The following is a 12,643-nucleotide window of genomic DNA, read 5'->3' as shown; positions in this document are numbered from 1 at the left end:
ACTTTGCAAAATTATTTAGCAATGCCATACAAAACATCTTCAAAAGGTCTCCAAGTGCTGCTTAAATGCCACCTAAATTAAATAATGACCCTATATAGTGCTTCCAACAGCACTTTTACATAGCAAAGATAATTATGCCTTTAAGGAACAGTTCAACCAAAAATGAAAAATAAAGTCTCAATGGGTTTGAAGCATAAAAGGTGAGTAAATGTGGGTGAACTATTCTTTTAAATATAGGTCAGAGAAGAAAAAAAAAAATAATTACCTTTTTAAGGAAACGCTGAATCGATTTATAATTTTGTATGTATTTTACTCATTTTATTTTCTCAAATATCTTAATGCAAATAACAAAATGACATGCTCACCTAAAGTAGCCAACAAAAACGTCAACAAAATAAATCTCATGTCAATCAAATTAACATCTGCAATTTCATCTTATAAATAACAAATATTACTAAGAATGAAACCAGAGATCTCTCACTTTAAAGCACTTTTCATTCTGTGCACAAAGAAAAAGTACAGCGAGAAAATAAATTGGTAATGAAATTTCAGAAATTTGTTTCATACCAACACAACAACTTAAATAACTTACAAAAAAGAAAATGCTAAATGGAACCGTAAATTTAAACTTTTTTTTTTCCCCCTCTGTGTACACACAGTGCACTAAATTTACATGTACATTACTACCATGCAAAATTGGTTAAGCTAGTGTTATTGGTAAAACTGATTGTAATTTCAGATTGATTTAATGAAACTTTAAGGCATGTGTTAGGGTGCGTAAAGCAAATTTGACTGATTCAGCACAAACCTGATGTGGGAATATTGCAAAAAGAGCCCAAACTATCCATAATGCAAGTGATGTCATTACAGTGTAAAGCAAAACCCTGAGTAACAAAAGTATTAGAGGGGGACAGAGCAGTTGACGTAGGGTACAAACAGAGACAAGGCAGACTGACTCAGGGTCAGTGCAAAAACTAATCATTAATCATGGGAGAACATAAAGATAATGTCACATTATCTTTAGGTTATCCCGTCAGTTACAGTAGTAGTGTGTCTCTGCTACAAGTCCTCCAGTTGACTCCATTCGAGCCGCTTTATCTTGGCTGGGGACAAGCCAAGGAGGGCATATCCATGCGTTTACAAGCTAGAATTGGTGGCACCTACTCCTTGGCACTCGATGATGTAGGTATCTTTGTTGCCGTGCTCATCTTCTGCCTTGCGTATAACAAATTTTGCCTGTAAAAGAAAGAAAATTGAAACTGGAGGAAACACACTAGAGAAAGTGTCCTATGGAGGTAAAGTACCACTGCTACCACAACCGAATATTTTAAATCGAAAAGCTATTATTGGTGTAAATATTATAGCTAGGGTATAGTTTGTTTTTCTGTGGGCTGTTCCATCTCGCGCAGTCGAGCACTCAAGCCTTTCGAAGTACTCTCTGACCGTGAGTGCATACGGACGCATCAGACACAAGTGCACTACGACTGCTTTGTGATACTCTTTTAGCACAGTCGACGTCAAGCGCATGCGCCAACGATCCGCAAATACAGATTTAAGATTTGAAATTACAGATTTGACTAAGCATTGTAACAAATAATGAAGAATTGTAATCAAAACATTTTCTGTTGACGCAGTCTCCTCATTGGCACAGTACACGTGAAGCATAGTTTTTCTAGACACCCAAGACATACGAAATTTGTGTCATGTGGAAAACCATTTTGATTACAAATCTTTACTATCTGATGCAATGCATCATCAAATCTGAAATTTGGTCATGTTTTGATTTGATTCAGTTTATTTTGTACAATTTATTATTTTATAAATTGGGTGAAGACACTATTACAGATGTAACTGGAGGGATAATAAAACATCCACGCAGGATGTATTTTGGGCATCTGAATTTTTACAACTGAAAATAGGTAAAAAAGTATATTGGATAAGATACGAACATACAATACGTTTAGAATTACAACAGTAACAGTAACTTATCATTAATATCCATAACAGATGCACTCCATTTTCATTGCTGGTATCCATATAGCCAACAATGTTATTAATTTAGATTTATTGTATTAATAGATATGCAATATAGCAGTGTATGAGGTGGCACTAACTTACATTAGTAAGCCGCTCAGCAACATGGATTGCCGTTTGCGTGTGGAGAGTTATTGGGCCTGTCCGGATTCTGGATGTGCCGTTTGCCAAGGCCATGAAAATAATGAGCTGTAAGAGGAAAATATAATTAATTTAGTCTCCAGAGAAGCGCACTTAAGTGCATTAGTAATTAGTCGTTGCACTGAAAAAGTTGAGTGTTTGTGTGCACTGTCTGACCTGGTCTTGCAAGAACTCATCCACACAACCATTATGCCTGATGTTTCTTAGCAACATTTCTGCAGCCTCAATGCCAACTTTGTCAGCATACACACCTAGGGACGGACAAAGCAATAATACACTACAGTGAAATGGGGTTCATATTTTCATTTTTTTTTTTTATAATATATATCTCACCTAGAAACATATCTTTATCCAATTCAGGGAGATGCACTGATAACATATTCCATTTTACTGGCTTATGAATGTTTTTCAACCCTCAACAACAACCGCAACAGAACAGGCTTTTCTTTGTGATCTAATGCCCCCTAGTGGCAAAACGTAGAACACATTGTTTTGCACTGGACAACCAGACAACTCTTACCTTTCTTGCCAAGGGATGAGCCAGCAAATATGCAACCATTGGATGATTCTGCAATTATTCTGCCAAGAGATAGAAAATATTATACAGACATTAATGAAAACTCCAAACGAAACACTAATACTTAAAAAATGATAGCAATGGTAAGTTTGAGATCAGATGGACTCACATAATCCCGTTGCCATTGCCACAGGCCTTGTCCTTTTCTTGCAGAGATTGAATGTTTATGTACAGGTCTTTAATTTCTTTCCTGATAGTGCGCACCGCTGCCGTGGACATGTCCTTTGCCAACTGAACATCAAGAGAATTGTTTACTAAAACAATGTCTTTATCATCAAACATGCCCATTAAAAACAAAAACATGCTAATTTCAAACAAAAAACAAATGCCTTTATCTCCAAACAGGCTAATTCAAAACAAAAATCATGGCAATTTGTTTTTTTAAACATTCCGATTCAAAACAAAAAACATCAAATTCTTTATTTCCATCCTTTGGGGTCCTGGGTAGCTCAGCGAGTAAAGACGCTGACTACCACCCCTGGAGTCGCGAGTTCGAATTCAGGGTGAGTGACTCCAGCCAGGTCTCCTAAGAAACCAAATTGGCCTGGTTACTAGGGAGGGTTGAGTCACATGGGGTAACCTCCTCGTGGTCGCTATAATGTAGTTCGCTCTCGGTGGGGCGCGTGACGAGTTGTGCATGGATGCTGCGGAGAATAGGGTGAAGCCTCCACACACGCTATGTCTCTGCGGTAACACGCTCAACAAGCCACGTGAGAAGATGCGCAGATTGACGGTCTCAGATGCGGAGGCAACTGAGATCCGCCCTCTGTCACCCGGATTGAGGCGAGTCACTATGCCACCATGAGGATTTAGAGCATATTGGGAATTGGGGAGGGGAAAAAAATAAAAAATATATACAAGTCTATATTTCCAAACAGGCTAATTAAAAAACAAAAATCATAGTGATTTAAAAAATATATATATAAAAAAAAAAAAACATAAAACAAGGCCTTTTCCAATCCTTTCCTTTTATGGTACATGGTGTGAAAAGCATAAATCGTGTAGATAAGCAATAAAAGTATAAATAAGGGTCTTGTACCTTGAAGGGCAGTACTCCAGCCACAAAGGCCCTGCCGTAGATCTTGGTGATGTTTCCTCTTTCGGTCATGTTAATTGGACTCAGTTCCTTCACAGGGTTTACCTTGACCACCACCTCTCCACCCCCTTTAGGATAGTAACCTCTGTTTTCCAAGAAACATAATTCAAAAATGTTTTAGCTTTTAGTTTTAACAATTATAATCGGTTTAAAAAGTTTACATCAAATTAAACCAAACATGCTTTACCTCATTCGTAAATCACAGTCAAACTGAACCCCGAATCTCTCCACAATTGGTTTGAAGACCTAGGAAAGAGTGATAAGGAGATCTAATCTGAGACTTAAATTAATGATGCAATTTCAAGGATGTCCAACTGATGAGTCTGTCTGGACATTCCCTGACCCTAAACTTAACACGGGCGATACCTTTATTGTATAGTCGATCTGAGGCGCCATCTCAGCATTGGTTCCTCCCTTCAGGCACAGTTCTGACGGACCCTGAGCAAACAGGGCGCAGGGCAGAGAAATCTGCATCAGCAGTCCCACACTTCTAAACCACAGAAAACAAACCATTCACTTAGGTTTCAAGCCCCTAAAATGCATGGTCATGGTTATTTTTGTGAAGAATCATGATCAGATGAGGTTGTTAAATGTAATTCAATGGACTTAAAGAATTCAGGCATTTTTCAATGTCATTAATTTACACTCAGTCGTGACTCTGTTGCTTACCCGGCCGTCTGAGTGTCCGCGATGTGATTCCCACCCCTGATTTTCCCAGGAGTGAGTGCAATTTCCGTGGATCCCACTGTGGCTCCCTCCAGATTGCCATCACACATGTCCCTCACCAGCTGGAGACCTGACAGATGCTGAGGCCTGTGACGTTGAATAGGGAGGGAGGGGGTAGTGATAACAATTGAAGGGATAACGAAGTTAAGTGCTGTTTAAAATAAACACTCATTATGACTGAAAGAATCGGAATGACTCAATATACTGAGTCATTTGATATGTAAATAAAGTTAAATCACTTTAAACACATAATTCTATTTACACTGGAAAATGTGATAACAGCAATTAATTTACTCTAGAAAGGAAAAGATTGGTCATTTAAGAGCTCTAATACAAAGCCAGACCTTTTAAAAAGGAAACATTTAAGAAAGAATGAGAAAAAGAACATGTTAATTAGCCATGTGCTTCTATGCTAACTAACAAAGGGACCCATTTACAATTCATAGCAAAACTATTTCTGACATGTATGTGGGGTAGATGGTATAAAAACAACAACTTTATTGAACAGTCGCCTATCTGTATTGATTCGAGAAGTGATGTTGAGATCAGTACTAAACTCCAACAACCCAACTTTGCTTTGTTTCATGATTCACTGTTGAACAGAACGGGGGGGGGGGGGGGCATGGGAACATTCACCACATATGTAACACATAACTATTTAAATGTACACAACCCCCCATAGAGCTGAATACACAATGTGTCCCAAAACAAAATGATCATTACCTTAATCCCGGTGTGCTTCTGCCGGCTCGGATTTTATTTAGTTTGATTGACGCTCCTTGAATGCAACCCAGCGCCACAGACACTCGTAAAATCTGCCCCCCCTTCCAAGAGAAACATCGAAACTTGTTTAAAAAGAAAAACTGTCCAAACTACTACATGTAGTGAAATAATAACTTTAATTATACCTATTAAAGAAAAAGGAATGGCAAATGAACACTCACCCCTTCCATTACGCTTCCGTCCATTTCGAACGTAGTTGCGGCCATTTTCGCAAAATTCTAAAAATCGCTACAATGTATCGGCGAGTTCGACTTCAAAGCGCGCCGCTGATTAGAAACGAGCTCGCGGGAATCAAAAGCCACTGAGCGCGACTTCCACACTGTGCGAAAGTTAATACAAGCTGGCGTTCGTGGCACAAACAATGCCGCGATACTTCTCCAAAATACCCTGGGAAAAACAGTCCTTCTGAACTGAGATAAGGAATAAACTGGATGTCGTCGTTTGGTTTGATACAGATAAATAAAGTAGGAGTTGACTTGTGCCGAAACAAAATACCAAAAAAAAAAAAAAAAAAAATCGGCAAATTTCCTGGCAATACAGTCACACTCTCGCAACTAGTCTTGCCAGTCACTGCTGCTCCGGTGGAGGTGGACGGGTTCCGAGCATGCGCAGTTGTAGTGTGACCGCTGTGACGTCACGCGTGTTGTTAGACAAAAGTTAGATACAGGGGAAGATCTCTACAAATTTTGTGTTTCTAAAAAAGTGAGAGAAATTCCTATAAAGATTTTTACACAAAATCTACCCCACTAATGTTTTACTTTCTAAGTTTTCGGATGTTGGAAAAGAATGTTCTTTTTGTAAAAAATAATAATATACATATATATGAAAGTCTTTTTGTTTTATGATTGTGAAATATACAGTCATTTTGGAAAGGTTGTACTCTTTCTGCGGATGATCGTCTAAATATAATGCTGTCTGTTAAAGAACATGGAGACAAAAGCATGGACAACTTATTAAACAATACTTTTGTCTGGTAAATTCTATATTCTCTACAGTAGAATGTCCAAATATCTTCCATCTTACAAGGCTTTCTGTAACGAACTGGTCTCTTTAATACACTCGCTTAAGATAATGAAAACTGGTTAAAAAAAAGAAGGAAAAAAAAGTCTATTAAGCGCTACGAAACTGTATTTGCCGTTGTGTAAACATTATTTTATTTTTCTTCCTCTTGTAACTTTTGAGTTACACAATTTGTCCTGTTATTGTATTATTTTGATTATACAGAATTAAATAAATTGTCAAATACAAAATAAAGGGGAAAAATCAGAACTGGTTTAAAGAAATGTATCTTATTAATGGGAAATATTATATTCAAAAATGCAAATACTATTTAAAAAAATCTATTAGAAACCTATTTAAAACCCTGCAAAAAAAAAAAAAAAAAAAAAAAAAAAAAAAAGGACTTCAAATATGTAAATGTTAGCCCGGGGCCTCTAATCTTCATTTATATGAACTGCATGTTTCACTAAGATTTATTAAGAGGAAGGTCTGATTATAACACTAAATATTTATTAATTTGTTTGCTTATGGCAGTTGAGTTATACAGGTCCCAAATATATTGTATCTTAAATGTAACTCTTAATGGAAAAGCAAGATATTTTATACAGAGAGCTAAAAGAGGGTATACAGTATACTATTGGTGTGAGGAGGCAGGCAAGGAATGAGGATCTAAACGCAGATTTAATAACACAAAGAAACTCAGAATACAAGAAAACAAAACACAGGGACCCAAGCACAGAGCATCAAACAATATATGCAAAGGCTGACAAAGAAAACAGGGAAAACAAGGGCTTAAATACACAAGGGAAAACAAGGAACACCTGGGGAAACAATCAGGGTGAACCAATCATGAAATAAAACTACAAAAGACTACAAAACTAACACAGGAAACAGGAACGGGGAACTAAAAAAGAATTTCAACATAAAAGTCTAGACAAAAACAGGAAATACATGACAATTGGAATTGGTCAAACAGTTCTAAGTAGGGAGCTAATACGCTATATACTGTATAACACTATAATATTAGCAATTAATTATAATAAACACCAAATAATGAATAATAATAAAACACCAATACACTATAATTATATAGGTTAGTATGCACAAAGTTACCATATAGTGGAATAAATAAATAAAATAAAAATAATACATTTTTAGAAGCCTGGAAAAGGGTTTGACCCATTGACTCAATCAATACTAACAGCACAGGAGTCTCTAGGTGTCCGTGCTAGTGTCAGTTTGACCTTCCTGACGGTAACAGCTCAGAAGCCCATACAGAGAAGGATGAAGAAATGTACAATATTGTCATGTGTATTTTGTTGATGTAAGGTTGGTTCAAGTCAAGTCTCGCTTACAGTCAAGTCATGTTATGTCAAGTCCATGTTTTGTTCACGTTTTTTTAGTTAGAGTTTTTGGGTTACTGCACTTTGTAAATAAACTGCACTTGGGTTCTTCATCTTCATGTCATCGTCTTCGTCATTGCCATTGCCAGCCAACTACGTTACAGAATACCTGACCATCTATGAACCCAGCAGTTCGACTCATACGGCTATGTCAGGGGAATCGTCCCCTGGAGGAGTATGTAGAGGACTTTTGCGCTCTGGCCAGCCAGGTGGATTTTAATGTGGTCGCCATCAAGCACATTTTTAGGGTAGGGTTAAGTGAGCCGATCTCCTCCTTGATGCCTGATGGTCGCAGTTCCCTCAGCCTGGCTCAATTTATCGACCTCGCCCTACAGATCATTGGTTCCACGTTCACTGTGGGGGAGGCGGATTCCAAGCCAGAGGTCCAAGTCATGGCTGCCGCCAAACCAGATGTCCACGACATGGCCACCGCCGAGCCAGAGTTCCACGACATGGCCACCGCCGAGCCAGAGTCCCACGTCATGGCCGCCGCCGACCCAGAGTTCCACGTCATGGCTGCCAAGCCAGAGTTTCATGTCATGGCCGCCAAGCCAGAGTTCCTAGTCATGGTCGCTGAGCTAGCGCCATCTTTTGCCCCGAATCATCAGCCTGCTCCATGCCACGTCACAGCAACGCCTCAGCCTGCTCCATGCCACATCACAGCAACGCCTCAGCCTGCTCCATGCCACATCACAGCAACACCTCAGCCTGCTCCATGCCACGTCACAGCCGCACCTGAGCAGTTGGACCTGGAGATGGTTCCCACCCTTATACCCACCCTTATTTCTCCTGAGCAGGCAAGGGGAACTTTTGGCCCTCCGACCCCGCCTGGACCCTCTGAGCCCTGGACTTCGCCTTGGCCTGCCGGTTCCTCGACATTGCCTCAGCTCGCTGTTCCCTCGGCTCCACTGCGGTCCTTCAGCCTGTCGGCTTTGCCGGGATCCCTCGTCCCTCCGGCTCCTCCTTGGTCTGTCGGTTGCCTGGCTCCGCCTTTGCTCTCCGATCTTCTGGCTGTGCCTCGTCCCTCCGATCTGTCAGCTCCAGTGGGGACCTCCTTCCTTACGGCTCCACCTTGGTCCTCAGTCCCACCGACTTCACCTCAGTCTTCCGATCCCCCAGCTCAGCCTTGCTCCTCTGAGCCTCCAGTACCGCCTTGGTCCTCCCTGCCATCAGCTCCACCCTGGCCCTTCGAGTCTTCGGCTACTCTCCGGGCACCAAGTTCTATGGCTCCGCCCCTCGAGCCTCTCACAGCTCCGCCTTCCATGGCTTCGCCCCTCGAGCCTCTCATGCTCCACCCCCCACGGACTCTGCCCTGGTCCCATGCCCCTCGCCCTTTCTCACCACGCCACGCCCCACGCCTCAAGACACCCCCCCCCCCCAGCTCCCTACAGAACTTTGAATTTATGTCATGTTTTACATGTTTTGTTTATGTGTTGGGGTGTCGGGAGCCGCCCCTTAGTGGGGGGGATATGTCATGTGTATTTCGTTGATGTAAGGTTGGTTCAAGTCAAGTCTCGCTTATAGTCAAGTCATGTTATGTCAAGTCCATGTTTTGTTCAGGTTTTTTTTTAGGGTTTTTGGATTACTGCACTTTGCAAATAAACTGCACTTGGGTTCTTCATCTTCACGTCATCGTCTTCGTCATTGCCATTGCCATCCAACTACGTTACAAATATATCCTCTCCTGCCTCTATAGATGTACAGTACAGTACATTAATGCTGGCATCACAGTGTGGTATACCAGCTGTTGGTAAACAGGATATTTATTCCATGCACTGCCGTGGGAAAGCTTGCAGCATCAATAAAGCAATTCCACCGTGGTCTGTTTGATCCTCTTCCTTCTGACGAGCATCATATCCTCAGGCTCCTTACAGTCCTTTTCATCATGTGAAAATAATATTCTGTGAAACAGAAATAATAAAAATGCATAAATAATTTGCACTATACTGCTGAAGAGGGTTATAAGAAGTGAATGTTGCTATTAGTATAAACATAAACATTTTTTGCATGGTATGTTGATAAATGGGAGCTTACTTTATCCTTTTAACAAAAACAATAACATAAAACTCACTGCTTATACCTCTAGCTCAGCTTTTGAAAAAGAAAGCTCAAGAAGAAATTCACACTATGAGGTCTTTGCTGCATGACAGGTTATTAAAACAAAATGAAGACTGCCCAAAGACTACAAACTACATTCCACTGAAGATATATTTGGGAAAACATTTGGAAAGCCAAATGTTTCATGAGATGCGCGAGCTGGAAAGACCTTTCAATGACATTAAAAAGGATGTTAATATTATTAGTTATGACGATCTCCTGAAGCCTTAATTCTTCATGCATTTCCATGTCTGCACTGTTCTCATAAGAGGAATATCTGGACCAAACTCAAGGCAGATTTATTTGGGGTCAACTGCTGATCAAATGAAGGTGGGCATATTTGAATTTTTCCCAATGGGGTAGAGACATTAAACTGGTTAACGGGTTAGACATTTAGTGGATTAAGAGATTGGATAACTAAGTGACTATTTGTGCTCCAATAGTCTGGTGGAAATGCAGGATTTTATGACAAATTGCACCTCCATGTGCATCTGTAGTAGATCTGGGTGTAATGACAGTATGTGTATGTGTTGTCATGCTGGAGGTCCGGGTTCGAATCCCATCCCTTGATGTACTTTTCATCATGTCTGTACTCTTAATATTTCCTATAATACTACTTATAGTAATAAATAAAAGAGATTCTTCACACTGATTTGGTCACAGTGAAGGTCGGAGAGTTGAGAGAAGGATTTGATCTGGAAAAAAATGTACCATGGTTTTACTGTAGTATTATTGTTGTAACCATGTGTTTTGGTGGAAACTATATAGTTCTGATGTACTAACCATGGTGTTATTACATTAACATGGTGTTAATAGTAATTAATAGTAACAATGTTTAATTTTGTGGTTACTATGATTTTACTAGAAAAATACCATGGTGATACTATGTTTACTGTAGTAAAACCATGGTTAATTTTAGTAAGGTAGGGTTAGGGGTAGGTGTTGGTGTAGGGTGTTTGTGGGACTCCAGATGAACACAATAGAAATGCTGCAGTGATGCCACTATAATGTATGTTAGTATTTAAACAGGGGTGTATGAGTATCTGCTACTATTTGCACTTAGTGCAAATATCCTCTGCCAGACTTTAATATATGACATTGACACTGTAATAACATTAAAGGTACACTCAGTAATTTGTTTAATCATCTTAGATTTACACTGACACCATGGAGTGTGGATGCAGCATCATTCAAATGCAATAGTTTGTAGTTTCCGATGCCACTGGACAAATTATTATGATTCACAGTTCGCCATGATTAATTTAATCCCTGATTGAAAGTGTCCAATAACAGGGTGGTTATTAAGATTTATGGAGTGTTCACATCATGTCGGAGTTACCATAATTACGAGATTCAGACTTCGTTCATGTCTTTGTAGAAATCGTAATTACTAGTTGTAAACTTCAAATTCTATGAAAGCTCCGACTTGACAGTCGTAACTTCATGTAAAAAGAACCAATACGGCAGCGGTCTCAACATTCGTAGGTATTGAAACATATTTTCTGTTCCATATGCCATTTTATTACGCCATTGATGCCTGGAGAGTTTATTTATTAAGTTCAATCGACATAATATTGATTACCACAAAAATTTATTTAGAATCATCCCTCCTTTTCTTTAGCAAAAATCGCCAGGTCTCCTAAGCAACCAAATTGGCGCGGTTGCAAGGGAGGGTAGAGTCACATGGGGTAACCTCCTCGTGGTCGCTATAATGTGGTTCTCGCTCTTGGTGGGGTGCGTGGTGAGTTGTGCGTGAATGCCGCGGTGGATGGCGTGAAGCCTCCACACGCGCTAGGTCTCTGTGGTAACACGCTCAACAAGCCACGTGATAAGATGCGCTGTCTCAGATGCGGAGGCAACTGAGATTTGTCCTCCGCCACCCGGATTGAGGCGAGTTACTATGCCAACAGGAGGACTTAGAGCGCATTGGGAATTGGGCATTCCAAATTAAAAAAAAAAAGCAAAAATTTAGGTTACAGTGGGGCACAATGTACTGAATGTGGGCCAATTTTTGGAGGGTTTAAACAGAAATGTGAAGTTTATAATTTTATAAAAGCATTTACATTAATTATTTTCTTAAAACACATGTATTATTTGAGCTGTAAAGTTGTTTAAATCATAATTTTTACAGTTGTTTTAGGGTTTGTTGACATTACATCGTCATAGCAATATTGTTGTAAAATTGGCTATAACTTTACACAGAAAATGTAAGTAAGCGATTTTATCACACTAAAATCATGTTTACAAGCATATTGTTTACATCTTGTGTTTATACTTTTGAAACAGTGAAACCGTTTACTGATTGGCCCCATTCACTTCCATGGTACTTCCATTTATTTTAAAGAAAAGGAGGGGTAAGTCAGAATTATTTTTTTAGTAATCAACATTATGCCACAAATGCTGTCGATTGACCTTAACTTGTATTGAACCCGGAATATTCCTTTAAACATTTCACAACATCATACAGTGGTGAATTAATGCAGTGATAAACATTCTACTGTTGTCAACAACAACGTTGTTTTGGCGTCATAAGTGTTGCCACAGAAACAAATAACTTACGAGGTCTGAGGATGTGAATAACTCTGAGTAGAATCTACGACTTGGCATCTCGTAATTACAGTAATTCCGACATGACATGAACGCACAGTAAGTGAATAGTATTCAGCTGATCATATGATTCTAAAATGGCAGCCCCAATGAGGGGACCCTCTCCATGTAGAAAAAAACAGCTTTTATAAGGTTACTGATATGACTAGAGTCCTCATCTCATGTAAGTGCTCTTGATTT

At 39.6% G+C, this 12,643-nt stretch overlaps 1 protein-coding gene across 1 annotated transcript; it reads right to left on the bottom strand.

Annotated features, from left to right (window-relative positions):
- Nucleotides 1-289: 289 nt before the first annotated feature.
- Nucleotides 290-5,954, bottom strand: LOC127438928 (RNA 3'-terminal phosphate cyclase-like). The gene is made up of 11 exons (XM_051694835.1): nucleotides 5,519-5,954; nucleotides 5,298-5,398; nucleotides 4,518-4,661; nucleotides 4,215-4,338; nucleotides 4,036-4,094; nucleotides 3,792-3,933; nucleotides 2,862-2,983; nucleotides 2,696-2,754; nucleotides 2,332-2,426; nucleotides 2,119-2,223; nucleotides 290-1,236 (listed from the first exon to the last, which is right to left on the bottom strand). Exons 1-11 carry the CDS (start codon nucleotides 5,561-5,563, stop codon nucleotides 1,138-1,140), a joined length of 1,095 nt encoding a protein of 364 aa, XP_051550795.1. The 5' UTR covers nucleotides 5,564-5,954; the 3' UTR covers nucleotides 290-1,137.
- Between the last annotated feature and the right edge of the window lie 6,689 nt (nucleotides 5,955-12,643).

Source organism: Myxocyprinus asiaticus, chromosome 50 (genome assembly GCF_019703515.2).
Source record: "Myxocyprinus asiaticus isolate MX2 ecotype Aquarium Trade chromosome 50, UBuf_Myxa_2, whole genome shotgun sequence".
Classification (NCBI taxonomy): Eukaryota; Metazoa; Chordata; class Actinopteri; order Cypriniformes; family Catostomidae; genus Myxocyprinus; species Myxocyprinus asiaticus.
The sequence above is the reverse complement of the archived record's forward strand: the minus strand, read 5'-3'. Positions and strand labels throughout refer to the sequence as shown.